The sequence below is a fragment of the Lactuca serriola genome, chromosome 8 (assembly GCF_051521515.1).
Source record: "Lactuca serriola cultivar US96UC23 chromosome 8, Lser_US96UC23_V15, whole genome shotgun sequence".
Lineage (NCBI taxonomy): Eukaryota > Viridiplantae > Streptophyta > Magnoliopsida > Asterales > Asteraceae > Lactuca > Lactuca serriola.
The window spans coordinates 116034109-116053325 of record NC_136415.1 but is presented as its reverse complement, the minus strand read 5'-3'; the positions used below and the strand labels follow the sequence as shown (position 1 = coordinate 116053325).

The 19217-nt window shown below is 35.5% G+C and overlaps 1 protein-coding gene across 1 annotated transcript in view; it reads right to left on the bottom strand.

The window, feature by feature from the left end:
* Positions 1 to 17396: 17396 nt before the first annotated feature.
* Positions 17397 to 19217, bottom strand: part of LOC145067321 (L-ascorbate peroxidase, cytosolic-like) — a 35161-nt gene continuing 33340 nt past the window's right edge. The window contains exons 7-10 of the mRNA XM_079014487.1: positions 18067 to 18281; positions 17889 to 17991; positions 17740 to 17798; positions 17397 to 17658 (exon numbers count right to left, since the gene is read on the bottom strand). Coding sequence (XP_078870613.1) covers positions 17643 to 17658; positions 17740 to 17798; positions 17889 to 17991; positions 18067 to 18281 — 393 coding nt within the window. The 3' untranslated portion in view covers positions 17397 to 17642. The remainder of the gene's footprint in view (positions 17659 to 17739; positions 17799 to 17888; positions 17992 to 18066; positions 18282 to 19217) is intronic.

Here is a 19217-nt window from a genome sequence, read left to right as displayed (position 1 = left end):
ACAACAATATATACACATAACACGTATTTCAAAGCAAATACTTCATATTTATGTGTTAGAAGAAAGTAACCACACACTCACTTGATCAGAAGATGATTGGACAGCACTACGGCTTGTAGAAGTAGTATTTTTCGGTAGATCTGGAAGATCTTCACAAAAATTGGATTCTTGGGGGTAAAGTTTTGGCTCGGGAATCGTACTTCTCGGGATCTTCGGGGCTTCGGTACTTGCTTCGGGGCTCGGGATTAATATCGGGGCTTCGGGATATTTCTTGCACGAAAAACAAGGCAAAACGCAATAGAAAGAAGAGAAATGGAGCAAAGAACTCGGCAGCCTCAAGCGGTTTTTAGCCGAAACAATCTAAACGAGAATCAAAAATCGTGTTGATAGTAGTGCAACAGTAAAAAGACAGACGAAAACGGACGTCGGATGAAGAAGTTATGAATTTATAATGGAGTTTTCTTGTCCCGACCTACTAAAAATAAATAATAAAAATAAATTCAAAATTAGCCGACAGAGTCTAAACGAAAATTGTAGAGCGTAGTCTCACCTACACATGGATATAAAGAACGTCGAAAACGGAGTTCGTATGAGGAAGATTTGAATTTTTGAAGTTTATTAAATAATTAAAATATTAAATTTAATTATAAATTCCGATACTATCCGAAGCGGTGGGGGAGTCAACGGCCTTATCCAGGTTATGCCCAGCGTACCTAAGATTACGCCCAGCGTAATCGAAGGTTCCAACCCCTATAAAAGGAAGTCGAGGCCGCCAAGTTTCTTTGCTCATTTTGTTTCCTTCTCTCGCGTTTTTGCCTCGTTTTTCGTGCAAGAAATATCCCGAAGCCCCGGTATTAATCCCGAGCCCTGAAGCAAATCCCGAAGCCTCGAAGATCCCGAGGAGTAAAATTCCCGAGCCGAAGCTCTGCCTGCAAGGAGCCCGGTTTTTGTGAAGATCTTCCAGATCTACCGAAGAATACTACTTCTACAAGCCGTAGTGTTGTCCGATCATCTTATGATCAAGTGAGTGTATGGTTACTTTCTTCTAACACATAAGTATGAAGTATTTGCTATGAAATACGTGCTATGTTTTTATATATTGTGTTTTATTTGAGATGCTGGTGGAATGGATGAACTATATAGGTTTTAATGAGTTAAACTGTGTATGTATTTTGTAACTACAAATATGTTGGGTAGGACATGTGTAGATGAGATCCCTGTGTATGGATCAGATCAAGAGGTTAGTTTAGATCCGTGGGTATGGATTAGACCAAGATGTTACTTTTAGATCCGGGAGTATGGATCAGGTAAAGAGATAAAACTTGTTATTAGTTCGGGAGTATGGATTAAGATTAAGTTAATTGTCCCTAGTCCGGGAGTATGGATTGGGCACAGTTATTGATCCGGGAGTATGGATCAGATCAGGATTAAGGTATAGTTAATTGTCCCTATTTCGGGATTATGGATTGGGTACAATTATTGATCCGGGAGTATGGATCAGATCAGAAGGTTAGTTTTAGATCTGTGAGTATGGATCACGTAGTTTTAGATCCGTGAGTAAGGATCAGGTGAAAAGGTTAGTTTTAGATCCGTGAGTAGGGATCAGGTAAAGAGGAAAATTTTAGATACGAGAGTTTAGATCGTGTCGTTGTGAGGATCGATGGGGTGGGATAAGAGTTGCCTTTATATGGTGAAATTTTACAAGTTTGAATGTTCTATATTTATAAATATATGATATAACATTGTGGGATGAAAACCCTATATGCTCACCAGGCTTCCAAGCCTGACCCACTCAGTTTTCTTTGTATTATAGGTTGTGGCACAAGAGCATAAGTTTGTTGACGTAACAAGAGATATGGATTATAGGCCCATAGTTATAATTAACTGTGTAAGGTCTATGTTGTTATGTTTATGCTTTTGGTCTGTATTGAACATGACATCCCGGGATTTTGTTATATAATGAAAATACATTTCTTTAAAGAAATGCTTTGATAAATTCTTATCATATTTTGTTTTGGTAACAAATTCCGCAACTGTTTTCTTTAAACGATTACTCTGATTTATAAAACAAAGCATAAACAAATCGGTATTTTCTGGCCGTAAAATTGGGGATGTCACATGTGATTTTTTTCCTTTCTGCCATAAATGCTTATCTTTTGGTTTATGGTATACACTGTGTACTGCCTTGTTTGTCGGCTGGAGAGAAACAATAGGACCATTTCTTGTATTTTTGTGAATCACTTGTACACATTTGAGTGTAAATGGTAATTTTTGAAGTTTGCACAATAATTAGCAGTAAACTTATATTTTTGAGGTTTATGCTAGGCAACATGTACAATTTCTTCTACCCTTTTTTACCATGTATTAAAATGTAAATATGCGGGGTAAAATTTTGAATTCATTCTTTCAAAAATATCTGATGTTTCTTGGTGAATGAACAAATCATTTTGGGGCTTTTGAGATGTACAAACATCAAAGCTTTGTTACAGGCAATATCTTCGAAGAATGAGACTAGCTGGTTTCTCTTTTTTTGCCTTTGTCCATTGAAATGGGAGAGACACATGTACTTTCCTTGTGTTTTTTTAAAAAAGTTTATTCAACTTAAGAGTTGTAATTTTCGAGATTCATTTCTTTTTGAGAAATAAGATGTATTTTGGAAAAAGTGGTGAAGATGAACATGATTCATGGGGTTTTGCTAAGTTTCATGATATATACAAGCATTGCAGTTGTATGTACAAGCAACAATTCAAATAGTGAAGTTTTACATCGAAAATGACAAATTAAAAGGGATTTTCATTTCATATGAACTTATAAGAGTTTAAGAACTCATAAAACTTTATTTCTTCTCCATTTTTCTAAATAAATCACGAAAATGAACTGATAAAAAAGGTAAAAAAATTCTTTTCCCTTTGACTTTCTGAATGGGCAAATGTCATATTAGCCCATCAAACTTTTTGCGTTTTTTTAAAAGGTCACTAAACTATTTTTTTTTGCACATTAAAGGAATATACTTTCATTTGACCATTTAATTACATCCTTTTACCTATTGTAAAAGGTTTATCCCATATTTTCATGACATGTGGCACCACCATGGAATATTACTGTTGTAATCTTTGTCCACAAGAATTTCCAAGTCATCGTTAATGGTCTCCTTTATAAATCCGTCTTCCCCACCACTTTGTTACCCTAATCCGTAACCTTCACATAATACCACCGACTTCGTTTTTTCCCACCTATAAGTCAAGGAGATGGCCTCAGAACAAAGCTTCTCTTATGGTGGTTTTAGAGCTTCAGAACTAGACTTACCAATTGATTCCGAACTTCACGCCATGGAAATCCAAGTGCAGATGGAGGAATTGAGAGATGAGGTGCGACAATTGCTTGGCGATTTTAGGGAGGAGATATGATACTTGAAAAGGATGGTGAGCATGATGGGTGTTGTTAGAGTTGCAGCGATGTCGTTGATCGGGGGTTCGTGTTTGTGTCGACTGCAGTGGATGGGGATTTTTGTGGGTGTAGTTTAGTTCGTAGCTAGCACGATGTCGATTAGTCTCTTTTGGGTTATCAGGGTTGTTGAAGGTTATTTCTTTTTGTCTAATTTCGTCATCTGCTAGTATTATATGTATGTATTAGGTTATGTGTTGTTGGTTATTTTGACTAGTGGTGCCCATTGACGATGTATGGGTTTTTAGAACCAAATTTTTGGGGGTTTTTGGTAAGACAATAACCTCAGTTGTAATGGATGAATGAAATGAAATGTAGTTCCTATTATAAACATTGTTTTGCTTTGCATATGATGTTATGCTTTGTAATGAAATGTACCATAATTTGATGTTATCCTTTTGTTCAAGTTTTGCTTTTCTATCGTTATTAATCGACTTGATCTTATGTTAATTGTTTATGACATTTTCCCATTTTTTTATGTGCTACCACATTGTTATGTGGAAGTACATTGTTATATGAAAGTACTTTGTTATATGAAAGTACTTTGTTATGTCGAATTACCTTGGAAGTACAATTATAAACAAACATTCATGTTATGTTTTAAACTAAAGAAACTAACATTCATGTTTCAAACGAATAACAAACATCATACATACATGCATTCATTAATGTCATAACTTGGTGTTTTAAAGACATGTTAACAAACTAAACAAGACCATAACAACAAGAAACATTTAATAAAGACCTTACATTGTAACTAACATACTCCAAAAACAAAACACCTTTAATCCAAGTCCATTGGTTTGCTTAATGTATCACCTTCACCGTTTTTGTCTGCAACCTTTTTTGCCAACTTTTTCTTTAGTATCCTCTCTGACTTTTTCATTAATTTCAATGTACCTACTTCTTTACCATTCTTCTTAGTCACACCACTTGTTGACCCACATTCACCTTCTCCCGTTTTGAAACCAATTCCACTTCCAGTATCACCTTCACCCTTTCCTTTTTCCCCCTTTGCCCTTTGCCCTTGACCCTTCCCTTTCTTTAATGCTCTAGTTTCACCTTCACCTTCTGCCTTCCTTTTTTGATCTGACTTTTTTGGGCCTTTGACACTGCATCACATGTTGACTTATTGTGGAATGATTTCTTACAAACACCACATACCATCTCTTTCCCTGCCTTAGATACTCTGTGTGATCCACTAACCTCAGTACTGTCCCTCTTTCTCTTAGTAATGGGTCTCCCTGGAATCTTCCTTTCCAAAGGTCGCAAAGGTGGTATGTAGTCTGTTGAGGGCCACATTGCACTCCTATTCATGCTTCCTATTGAGTACTTGTAGGTGTTCATATATATGCAAGCACGATATAAAGGATCAACAAATGCCTCTACATCTCTATTTACATAACTAATGGCTTCCACTAAGTGTACACACCCATACCCATTCACTTGCCAAATCCTACAAGTACATGTTTTCTTTTCCAAATCAACTCCATAAGACTCTCCTAAGTTTCTTGTTTCAAATGTATTCAGGCCACTAGGAAGCACTTGCTAGTACCTACAAATAATCACAGTTAGCAGGGCTAATAAAGTACATTGGTTGGATATTCAATTCATTTATGGTGAATATTAAAGTACCTTTGTTGGATATTCAATTATTTATGGCAAGCCTTATGTTTGGACATACAATAAACTGTCCCCATCCACTTCCTTTCTGCCTTAAACTACACCTCTTCTGCATCACATATAGTATAATATCCTCCAACATTGTAATAATTGGCTTCTTCCTAGCATCCAATATAACATTGTTAAAGCTTTCAGACAACCCATTCTCAACTGCATCACACCCCCTTCCTATTTGAAAAAATGCTCTTGACCATGAGTTTGGATTCCTTCCCATAACATGCACATAAGTAGCAGGGCTAATCATTTGAATCTCTTTCATTGCAGAATTCAAAAAAGGTTCAGTTGAGGCCTTACAAGCCTTACAAAATAACTTCTCATATTGAGCCCCAAGGAATTTCTTCTTGAAATTGGAAAGAACATGTCTGACACATTGCCTATGTTCTATATCTGGAAATAAATCTTTAACTGCTTCAGTTATCCCCTGCATTTACATCATCATAATATTCAGAAGTATATCACATTTGAAAGAAATTAGGTATGACATTATAAATTAGAAACATACCTTATGTTGATATGACATCAATGTATTACCAAACCCACCTTCAAGATGCAGATCTTCTTGCAAGTTTTCTAAGAACCATTTCTAGTTGCCTTTATTTTCAACACAAACTACAGCCCAAGCTATTGGGTATATATGATTGTTACCATCCTTACCAACAACACATAATAACTGACCAATACACATTCCTTTTAGAAAACACCCATCTAAGTTTATTATCCTTCTACAACCACTTTTCCAACCCTCCTTTAGTGCATGAAAACATATATATATATATATATATATATATATATATATATATATATATATATATATATATATACTGCTAAAGTAAGTTTTCCCATCTGGCATAGAGTTCACAAACAACTTGACTGTTGACCCTAGATTAGACCTTTTTATCTCTTCACCATAGGACCACAACTTTGCATAATTTTCCAATATGGTACCTTCAACAAGAGATATTGCATGTTGCTTAGCTCTCCTACATTGTCCTATACTAACATCTATGCCAAATTTAGTCTTTACTTCCTCCTTTAACATCCTAACATTAAATTTCTGATTCTCAGGAACTTCCCTGGTGAAATGACTACCAATCCATCTGTAATTAACAATTGACCCTAACTTAAAATTTCTTGCACAATTGTGGTTAATGATAAGGGACTTGATTTGGAATGACTGCTCCTCACTCATCCATGATGCCCACAACCTAAATGTGCGTTGACCAGTACTACACTTAACCAATAACATTGTACTGTCGTTTTTTCAAAGTACAATTGATACCCATTTGCTACAACATAATTACAAATCATAAATTTTAATTGTTGAGGGTTGGTGAACCTCATACCTAGAATTGGCAACTGCTTCTTCCAAGGTATGTCTTCATTAAACATAGGTTTTCCTTTCACATCCGGGACATTATCATCTTCATCATCTTTTGGATCACCTTCTATGACCTCCTCGTTTCCATTTTCCTGACTTACTCCTTCATAGGTTACTCCTTCCATGTTGCTTTCTTGTGGACTCATGAAGTCAATTAGGTCAATACCTTCTTCCCCTTCGATTGACATGTTTGACTTCACATGACAATTATCCTCATTTTCATTTTCATTTGCCTTACTTACGTGCACAGTAGTACCAAAATGGTCCATGTAAATAGGAACTTGTACTCCACATTGATAAGTAATGTCTATAAATTCTTGATATAGAAGTTCATTTGAAATCAAGGTTAAACCTTCTGCAATTTGTAAATTGGGTTGATAATAATAAAGTTTCTCACACTTCTCTTGTGTGAATCGTTCAAGAAAACCCACAAACTCATTATATGACATACCGGCAATATCGATGTTGTCTGACACATGATGAACACCATCAGAATAGCAAAAAGGTTTGTTCATGAACACACCTTGGAAATGAACTTTGATTGAGAGGAATATAGCAATTGATCTTCAGTTACTATGGTGGGACGAGGGTTTTCTCAATAAGGAGAGGTTTCTTCAATGAGGGGGAGAGGATTGTATAAAGCAAACAATTTAATTTTATAACAAATTAATATAAGTGTACCACACGTGGCAATTTCATTAAATGACGTGTCACCGACATTTTCCCTCGTGACATGTACATTACCTTTCAACCCGGTAAAAGGTTACATAAGGGTATTTTAAAACGGTCAAATGAAAGGATATTCCTTTAATGTACAAAAAAAATAGTTTAGTGACCTTTTAAAAGAACGCGAAAAGTTCGATTGGCTAATATGATATTTGCCCTTTCTGAACAAGTCACCAAAATATGAACGAAAACTGATTATCTGAAAATGTTTTCTTGAAAGGATAAACTATTATTAGGGTTTAATGTATTGTACAAGCATTTAAGCTGTGTGTACAAATAACAACTTCAAAGAATGATTTTGTGCATAGAAAATTATCAACTAAAAGTGTTTTTCTTGTAGTATGAATTGATTAAAGTTTAAAAACTCATAAAACTTTCTTTTTTCTTCCCATATTTTTGAATAGATAACCCAAACATGAATGAAAACCGACCTGATAAGTTTTTCTTATGCTTAAAAAACGTTTTGATGAGCTAAAAATGAATTTTGTTGGTCATATGAACTGAAAATGGTGTGAAAACTTATGAAAACTTTTGTTCTTCTCAAATTATTTGGATAAAACACCAAAATATGAACAAATAATGGGTAAAAGCTTATACAAACTTATTTTCTTCCCATCTTACTGAACAAACTACCAAAGCTTAAACGAAAATGGATCTGAGAAGATCTTTGCAATCTCGGAAAATGTTCAAAATGAGCAAGAAATGAAGTAGATATAGAGATCTGAGGGAAGAAACGATGCAGATCTAGATGTATGAACGTTTGGGTAGCAAATCTAAATAGATATTGGCGAGAACCAAACGGATCTGAACAAATAATGGGTAAAACGAACAGATCTGAGAAAATCTAAGGCGTAGAACAACAGATCTGAACGGATCAGATGTGAAATTGAGGTTGATACCAAGAGACGACATTTATTCGTTCTTGGTCCCACAGATGGCACTAGTTGTTGTGACATGTGCTCAAGTCGTTGGATCTTCCGTGTTGGTTTCGGGTCGGAGGTATGGAGGTGGTGCCGTCAGCAGGTTTCCAGGTAGATACCTGAGCTTACATCACATCAAAGTCGTTAGACTTTCCCAAAGGATTGTACTCAGGGAGCAAGCCCCAACTATCAAGTTAGATTGGGTAGCAGAGAATAAATGGTTCTTCCTAGCCAGTGAGAACCACCTTAGTGTTGTGGAGGGTATGTTTTGCCATGACGGCTGGTTAGAGGCTAAGAGACTAAGGGGAAGTCCCCAAGGTTTAAATCTAGGTTTTTTTTCTTAGATGCCCCGTCAAGGAGGATGACTTATTCTATTTATAGGGGATAATTAGGTCAGAACTTGGGCCGGCCCAACTTGGGCCAACCCAAATTGGGCCCATCGATCAATGAAGCCGGACCAAGCCTCTTGAGGTTGCAAGGCGAGCACCCGAGGGTCGCCAGGCACGAGTGCTAGACAAGGCTGCTAGGCGAGCACCAGGAGAGTGTCAGGCAAGGATGGCACACAAAGTCTTGACGTACCATGTTAATGGACCATACATTAACAGCCACATTGGGGCCTTCGACCCAAAAGTACATAAACACAAACATGTAATTTTTCCATCGAAAATTTCATGGTCATGTAATATTGAAAGTACGTTGCATTGTTAGAAATTATTCCAAAAGTACATTTTTCAAATCGTGATATTTCTTCGGTTACACAATCAAGTATTTTTTCTTCTTTAGAAAGCACGGTCGTGTAATGCTTTTTCTATTATCAACTTTCCACAAAAACAAAATTGTGTAATATTTACACTGACAATTACATGACCATGTAATAGCCTGAAAACATGCTTCTTCGATTTCATAACTCCTTCATTCTTAGTCTGAAAAATCTAATTTTATTTCACAACTTCCTTACAATGTCCTAATCAAGATACGGTCTTCAAATGAAACCAGAAAAGCAACCAATAGTGTGAAACTAAACAATTTGTTAGGAAAATATAACCCAAAACTGTACGAAAGAACAAAAGCAAAAATTCTTTGACTGAGGTCTGTGTTTAACACAGTTTCCTTAAAACAAATTCGCCCTATATGGGTGTTTGTTTCCCAGGATACAACAGTAGAAAGCAATTCTTCTAGATTGCCCGAACCCTCACTTGGCTCGGATTATACCTTGGTTGCAACAAGAAAGTAAAGATGAAGCAGAAGCGTAAGAGAGGAAGAGATTGATTTCGTTTCATTCGGTGTGTTTAACCAGTCACATAGGGATTGTATATATACTATCTAATGTAACCGATGTCATTAAAACAAAATCGTAACTGTCACAATTAAATAATAAAATTAATCAAAGAATCAAATTGAAATCTATGATTAATAGCTCTTAATTGGGTTTTGTAACAGTTAACCAAAAAGAAAAAAAATGCAAAAAAGGTCCTTGAACTTTTGTGGTCGACTGGTGGTGTATTCGTGTCCGCAGGACGCACGCTCGCACACAAGTTCAGTGGCCCAAAGCCAATTTGGCTTGCATTTGCACCCCCTGCGTACGAGCGCAAGAGAGATCCTTGGTTCTAATAAGTCTTACAAAGGTAGCTAGTCTTTGTAGTTATAAACCAATTTTCTTTTCCTTCTTCCACCAACGTGGGATGAGTTTTAAAAACCCACTTGACTCCTTTATCTTCTCTTCAATTGCCTTACTTTGACAAGCAATTTCTCATTCATTTTTAATCCGTTTTGGAAGTGTGATATATCAAAACGTAGATATCACGGAGGAGAACACAAATATATAATCAGTTACTCGTTTTGATTATATTTAGAGTATTAAATTTGTACTAAAAAATGGAGAAAATCCATTTTTGGAAATTAATGAAATTAATTTTCCAACAATCCCCCACATGAATGAAAATTGCTTCAGCACCCGCAATTTCTAGATGCTTTAGGTAAAATCCAGCAGTTGAATCATTCACATGATAGGTAGGTTTGACCCTTTAAACCTTCCCTTAAGATACATATTTATTTTACTAGCAGACCAGTAGACTCGATGTCCTTGAACTGTTCTGCCATTTGTGTAAATAATCAATCTATGTCTCACATGATTCTCCCTGACCTAGTTAGGTTCTCATTGATGTGTCCGTTTTGGTCGTGGACACTTGCATGGTTCTGTAAGAGCTCTTAGGAACTTGCCCATTCAATTCCCTTTGAAGCGACCCCACTTCTCTCTCACATAGGTGATTATAACATAATCATTAAAAGCTAAAGCTTGATGATTTGCAACCTATCACCAACTACTATAAGCTTAACCCGCATCACTGTTATTTATAGGAATGGGTTGGGGTTGACCCCCACAGTGATCCACACATGTTATATGCAAGTAGGTTGTCCCATTGAACCTAGATCTTGGGATCTCCAGTCAACTAGGTTGGGTTTTCCTTCGCAATAACTTATTCGTTCATGGGTTTTAATCCCATTCCTTTTGACGACTTTGCAACTAACTCCCTATTTAACCCTTTGGTTAGCGGATCCGCAATGTTATCCTTCGACCTTATGTAGTCAATTGATATAAATCCATTTGAGAGTAGTTGTCGAATGGTGTTGTGTCTTCGACGGATGTATCGAGACTTACCATTATACATAGCACTTTGTGCCCGTCCAATTGCTGATTGACTATCGCAATGGATTGAGATTGCAGAAACTGGTCTAGGCCATCCTGGTATATCTTCCAGAAATTGTCTTAGCCATTCAACTTCTTTTCCACATTTATCAAGTGCTATAAATTCTGATTCCATGGTGGATCTAGCTATAACTATTTGTTTTGAAGATTTCCATGATATAGCTCCATCTCCAAGTGTGAACAAAAACCCACTAGTTGACTTGGAATCTTTAATATCGGATATCCAATTGGCATCACTATACCCTTTTATGACCGCGGGATATCTTGCATAGTGCAACCCATAATTGCGAGTGTACCTTAAGTATTGCAATACTCTTTTAATACTCTTCCAATCTGAATCACTCGGATTACTGGTATATCTACTTAGTCTGCTTATTGTAAAAGCTAAGTCAGGTCTGGTACAACTCATAAGATACATTAGACTATCAATAATTCTTGCATATTCAACTTGTGCAACTCCTTTACCTCTATTTTTACCTAGATGATGACTTGTATCAATTGGTGTCCTAGCGACAGTAGTATCACTGGAGTTGAACTTCTCATGAATTTTATCCATATAATGGGTTTGATTTAATGTAAGTCCATTTACAGTCCTTGTGATCTTCACACCAAGGATGACATCTGCCAAACCCATATCTTTCATGTCGAATCTTGCCTTTAGCATGTCCTTTGTTGATTGAACCATTTTATCGTTGCTACCAACAATAAGCATATCATCAACATAAAGGCACAATATAACATAACCCTCACTTGTGTTTTTAACATAAACACACTTGTCACATTCATTAATTTTGTATCCATTTTCTAACATCACATGGTCAAACTTTTGATTCCATTGTTTTGGGGCTTGTTTCAACCCATATAATGACTTCACTAGTTTGCAAACCTTTGATTCTTGTCCTGGGGCAACATACCCTTATGGTTGTTCCATGTAGATTTCTTCTTCTAAATCCCCATTTAGAAAAGCTGTTTTAACATCCATTTGATGTACTTCAAGATTTTTTATAGAAGTGATTGAAAGTACCAATCTAATGGATGTAATACATGTGACAGGAGTGTACGTGTCAAAGTAATCAAGGCCACTTTTCTGTTTATATCCTTTTATTACTAGTCTTGCCTTGTACTTGTCAATGGTTCCACCCGCTTTCATTTTCTTCTTGAAAATCAATTTATAGCCTAGTGGTTTGCAACCAAGAGGTAAATCCACTAGCTCCCATGTATGGTTATGCAAGATGGAATCCATTTCGCTTTTAATTGCCTCTTTCTATTAAGGTCCTTCGGAAGAGGTGACCGCCTCTTTGAAAGTTTGAGGCTCTCTTTCAACCATGTAAGTGTAAAAATCATCTCCAAATGACTTCTCCACTCGTGCCCTTTTACTTCTACGGGGCTCTGCTTCTTCCTCTATTTCTTTTTCATAGGAGGATTCATTGTGCTCAATTGACTTTGAAACATTTGTCTCAATCTTATGGAGACATGGAAACACATTCCCAAAGAACGATGCATTTCTTGACTCCATTATTGTGACTTTTTGAATTTCTTGAATTTTTGAGTCATGCACAAGAAATCGATACGCACTACTGTTTTGTGCATATCCTACAAATATGCAATCAACAGTCTTGGGTCCTATCTTAACCACCTTGGGTGCAAGTACCACCACCTTTGCAAGGCACCCCCACACTCGAAGGTATTTGTAGGATGGTTTTAGGCCTGACCATAACTCGTATGGTGTTTTATCCGATTTCTTTCTTGGGACCTTATTTAAAAGGTAGTTAGCAGAAAGTATAGCTTCCCCCCACATTGAGGGTGGCAACCCAAAACTTAACAACATGACATTCATCATTTCCTTTAAGGTCCGAATTTTCCTTTCTGCCATGCCATTTTGTTGTGGTGAATAAGGTGCAGTAAGCTCATGTATGATACCATGAGTTGCACAAAATTCCGCAAATGGTGATACATATTCACCTCCACGGTCACTTCTTAGCACTTTAATTTTCTTATTAAGTTGATTCTCAACTTCACTTTAAATTTTTCTATAGCCTCATCTTTACTTTTAAGTAAGTAGACATAGCATAATTTAGTGCAATCATCAATAAAAGTCATAAAGTACTTATTTCCACCTTTAGATGGAATTGATTTCATGTCACACACATCGGTGTGAATTAATCCAAGTGGTTCGGTTGTCCTTTGAATGGACTTGAAAGATTGCCATGTTAACTTTGATTCAACACACGTGTTGCATTTGTATTTTGAATCAATGTGAAAATGTGGTATGCGATTGAGTTTAATTAAACGACGAAGAGTATCAAAATTAACATGTCATAATCTAGCATGCCATATATTTGAAGACTCAAGCAATTAAGTAGAAGAGTTATTCATTTCATTATCATTGACACTTAGCTTAAGAGCCATTACACAAAGTTTGAACATACCCCTATCAGCATATCCCTTACCCACATACACACCAGTTTTGGTTAACAAAAATTTATCTGAATCAAACACCAAGCGAAAACCATGCTTGTTCAACAACCAACCCGAGACGAGATTTTTTCGAATTTTGGGTACATACAACACATCATTCAATGTCAGCTCTCTTCCTGACGTCATCTTCAACATAATCTTTCCAACACCTTGGATCTTAGAAGTGGCCGAGTTTCCCATGAACAACTTGTCACCATTATCCACAACCTTGAAGTTTCTGAACCATTCTCTATTCGAGCAAACATGATGGGTAGCTCCCGTGTCAATCCACCACTCCCTTAGATTGGACTCCACAAGATTCACTTCAGAAATAACCATTGCAAGATCGATGTCAGACACATCTTTGGTTATCTTCTCCACAGCATTTTCCTCCTTAGCCTTCTTTGGAAGCTTGCAGTTTGCAGCCCGATGACCCCGCTGGTCACAGTTATGGCAGTTTCCTTGAAACTTTTTCTTGAAAGTTCCACCTTTGGCTCCCAAGTGTGAACCCTTGCCTTTCTTTTGGAATTTTCCCTTTCCAGACTTGTTCTTCCCAAAAGTTTGACCATGCTCCACCACATTAGCTTTCTTAGAAGTAGGGGTATAACTACTTTTTTGAGCTATCTTATTGTCCTCTTCAATTCGAACGCGAACAATAAGGTCCTCAATGCACATCTCCTTTCTCTTATGTTTCAAATAATTCTTGAAATCAACCCAACTAGGGGGTAGCTTTTCAATCATGGAAGCAACATAAAAAGGCTCATTAAACCCCATACCCTCAGCATGCATGTCATGTAGGAGGACTTGTAGTTCTTGGACTTGGGACATAAGAGTTTTGCCATCGACCATTTTATAGTCAAGAAACCGGGCAACCACAAATTTCTTTGTCCCGACATCTTCAGTTTTATACTTTTTGTCCAATGAGTCCCATAGTTCTTTGTCTGTCTTTGTTACACATTACACATTATAAAGTGAATCAACAAGTCCATTAAGAACATAATTTCTACACAAGAAATCAGAATGTTTCCAAGCATCAATAGCAGTTAAAGTTTGCACATATACTTCTCCCTCGGGCTTTCGAGGAGCCTCTTTAGTTAAGAATCTAGCAAGATTCAATGTGGTAAGATAGAAGACCATCTTTTGCTGCCACCTTTTAAAGTTCAGTCTAAAAAACTTCTCGGGTTTCTCAGCATGATTGGCAAGCGTGGTCATCATTTGGGCTCCTTGAGCATTAGGAGTACTGTGAAACTGTTAAAGATTAAAATCAATAACAACTAATACTGTGAAGTATTGTCTATTTTCAGAAAACAAGTTATGGAACGCTTTGGAATGAAGAAAGAATCTGAAAACTGTTTTATAAAACAGTTTCTGAAAACAGTAACAAATTATGGATGCAATAAACTTAAACAGATAGATACAAACAGAAAATGTCTTAGAAAATGATTTCTGAAAACAGATGTTGTAAGTCTGAGGGAAGGAAAAAAATTTCGTTTTTATAAACACTGTAAGACGAAACCAAGACAATAATTTTTTTTTCCCACAGGTTCGTTTCGCACAAACGATTTGTTTTAAGACTGTTAGGAAAATATAACCCAAAATTGTACGAAAGAACAAAAGCAAAAATTTCTTGACTGAGGCCTGTGTTTAACACAATTTCCTTAAAACAAATTCGCCCTATATGGGTGTTTGTTTCCCAGGATACAACAGTAGAAAACAATTCTTCTAGATTGCCCGAACCCTCACTTGGCCCGGATTATACCTTGGTTGCAGCAAGAAAGTAAAGATAAAGCAGAAGCATAAGAGAGGAAGAGATTGATTTCGTTTCATTCAGTGTGTTTAACCAGTCACATAGGGATTGTATATATACTATCCAATGTAACCGATGTCATTAAAACAAAATCGTAACTGTCACAATTAAATAAGAAAATTAATCAAAGAATAAAACTGAAATCTATGATTAATAGCTCTTAATTGGGTTTTGTAACAGTTAACCAAAAAGAAAAAAAAACGCAAAAAAGGTCCTTGAACTTTTTTGGTCGACCGGTGGTGCATTCGTGTCCGCAGGACGCGCGCTCGCACACAAGTTCAGTGGCCCGAAGCTAATTTGGCTCGCATTTGCACCCCCCCTGCGTGTGCGTGCAAGAAAGAGCCTTGGTTCTAATTAGTCTTACAAAGATAGCTAGTCTTTGTAGTTATAAGCAAATTTTCTTTTCCTTCTTGCACCAATGTGGGATGAGTTTTAAAAACCCACTTGACTCCTTTATCTTCTCTTCAATTGCCTTACTTTGACAAGCAATTTCTCATTCATTTTTAATCCGTTTTGGACGTGTGATATATCGAAACGTAGATACCACGGAGGAGAACACAAATATATAACCAATAACTCGTTTTGATTATATTTAGAGTATTAAATTTGTGCTCAAAAATGGAGAAAATCCATTTTTAGAAATTAATGAAATTAATTTTCCAACACAATTTTCCATAATTGTACTGGAAAAGATAAAATATATGCATAAACTAACCCAAAATACACTGCATGACATGAAATAAACATGTAAAAATAGTGCATTTCATGCACTTGACAAATCTCCACAAGCTTAAACTTTTTCTTGTCCTTAAGGAAAATAAGATTCAATCCAACCCTGGGAAGAAAAGTAATAAAGCAAGAATATAAAAGCAAAAAGAAAGAATACCTTAGGTTACCCATAACGACAACAAAATCATAATCAAAGAATTGCTACTTTATATCTCATGCACACAACAAATATACCACATTCTAAAACAAAACACATAAAGGCATAAAATTCACTAAGCACATAGCACAAAACACGTAGAGTCATGGTATAAGATAACTCCTAGTAAGTCTCACAAGCCAGGTTCGTCCCAATCGAAAGGACACGATTACATAGACACTCAAACACTCATGTATGTATTCATTTCATAAGATGTGTGAGCTTCCAATTATCCATTTACTGTCATTTTTAAACTAGAGCACTCAGGCATTAGATTATGCATCATACCCCATCTCTCAAGTCTTCATTTTTGCATCCCACCAGCAAGCATGTAGCAATCTAAATCCAAATAGTCTTCTAAATTCCATGCTGACGTCGGAGGCGACAACAAAACCGTAATTCTATAACCAGGATGCAAAGAGAAAATAAAACTATATATAATATACAACAAAAGTACAACAAAATACTAAAGAATCGTGCTAAAAGCACGTGTCGGCTAAAAATCAATTGTCGATAAAAACAATGCCATCAAAATGAAAATTTTCATCCATATAATCAAAATTTTGTTATGATAAAATTTGCAATCGCTTGATTAGGTTCTGTTTTTCTTTTTTTAATTTTTTATTGTTTACTAGAAGTAAAGGAGTGACAAAAAACTGAAAATGGATAATCGAACTATGTTTGCTTTATTTGGTTTGGTTGGATAAACTATTTAATTAATATATATTTTTCCTTATTTAGTTTGGTTTGATTAAATTTTCGTTACTTTGGTTAAACCGAATAAACTATTTAATTAATATATATTTTTATAGTTTATATTTATAAATTAATATTTTATATAGATTAGTTACTAAAAATGATTTCCATACCTTATTATTTAATTATTAACCATTATAAATTTATAATTGTTTTATTTTTGTATTAAAAACTACGATTAATTAACCAAATGTCAATGAACCTACATTCTTTTATTTCCTCTTTATACATGACTAAAGTTATATTAATATGCATGTATATCGTGAAAGACCAATATAATATGTTATGTATTAGTGTATTTTTTTATTAGGTAAAAGTTTGGTAAGTTTTTTTAGTTTAATATTTGTTTTTATATGTGAAATTTTATCTGGTTTAACCAGTAAACTAAATCGAATAAACCAAAACTGATTAAACCAAACTTTTTTTTTTGGTTTGGTTATAATTAATTTTAATTTATAAAAAAACCGATAAAACTAAATCGATTAAACCGAAAATACCGACGAATAACACCCCTAACTAAAAGCACCATATATGTAACATCAAAAAGACTAAAACTTGACCATATACATAGAAACAACAACCGACTCTTTATCTAAAATTTTACATTAAAAACGTCAAAAGGATTGTTGATTTCAAGTTTTGAAATCCTTAACAAGGCTTTCATCAAAAATTGTAAGAATTTTTCTTTAATTTCTAGATTTTAATGACTTTATGGTAAAAACAAGTATTTCACGACATGAACATTATATAATACATCAAAAGATTATCAATGAAATTTTCACCAGACTATAAATTGTAAGGTAGTTTTTTATCACGTCATCCACCCACTTTATGCGAGATTAAGCCTTGGCAAATCTGAAAGCCATAATAAATCATAAATTTCAATTTCTTAACACAAATAAGATGTGATAAAAAGATTAAAATTCAAAACTTTACCCCAACTCGGAGAGTTTCATGTGGGAGACTGCATAATCAACAAAGAATGCATCCTCATCCTATTTCAAAAAATTTAAAAATAAATAAGCATCCAATTTTACACAATATCAATATTTAAAGATGAAGTGATTAAGTGGGAATGGACTCACAACAGCATATTTCTCAACAAGGGATCGAAATATTGGGTCTTCAAGAAGAGCCTTGTCAGTAGGTAGCTTGAGAAACCCTTTTTTCTCACCAGCAAGAAGCTCTCTGTTTGTATTAATTTAGTGGCTATAAGAAATAAAACCAACAAACTACAAGAATAAAAAGGACTTTCAATCTCACATAAAGTAGCTGTTGTCAAAGATAAGAGGAGTTGAAGTCCATGGTCCTTCAAATCCAGATATTTCCTTATGTGCACCTCCCAAAGTATGACCACCAGATAGAGTTACAATGTCTATGCCTTCAAGACCCATGGTTTCAACAAATACTTCCCTCAAATGGTCGTTACCTTTGGTTGCATCAGGAAGACGCCCTTCATTTGGGATCTCTTTTTTGTCCTAAAATGATAAACATAGGTAAGTTTGTTAAGTTATATGTTTATTTTGTCATTATTATATAGTATATGGGTTCCCTTTGTAACATTTTGTATTATATATACTAAAATATACATCTACAATCCCTAAGGGGTTTAAGCTAGGGCTATGTGTTTACTACCGTACGTAAGAATGATCACAAGATTTTTTCTCGTGTCCATTTCTACAAGCGATCTTTCCTATGCCGTCGAACATGCCATTGTTTCGCAACACATCAGAACTTCGCGAAGCTCTGTCTGCTATAGTACCTAATCTCTTATGTGCCATTGAACCTCCCATTGTTCCACTGATTATTATACTGCAAAAGACCTTCGGGACAAATTGGATGAATTTTTTCGCAACAATAAAATGTCTTGCATGCTACAACTGCAACTGCAAGAATAATTTCACAATAACAAAAATGGATCAAGTTCTATCACTAACTACTTTCACACTCTCAAAAACCTTGTTAATGATCTCAAAGATGTTGACTCTAATATTACTGATATTAAATTAGTTTTGCAAATCCTTAGACAATTACCTCCCTCATACCACAACATTGTAAACGTCATCACTAATACCGAGCCTTTTTCCTCGTTCCTCGAGGGCAAAAATATCTTCCTGTTGCACGAATCTAGGGAATCCTCTACATATTTGTCTCTTGACAATAACTTATCTCAAAGCTCTACTTTGTACTCTTCTTCTAACAATACTAAAAAGCAGAGGAATAATTGTTCAAAAATTGCAATAGTAGCAAGAATTCCTTAAAAGAAGGGACATAATGTTCTTGATCAACCACAAAATATTAGGAAATGGTCAATCCTACTTTGGTTCTGTAGTCTCCCCACATTTTTCTACACAAAATCAAGTTACAGATCATGGTGGCATGGACTTGGTGGATTTAGACGACAAAAGATGCAA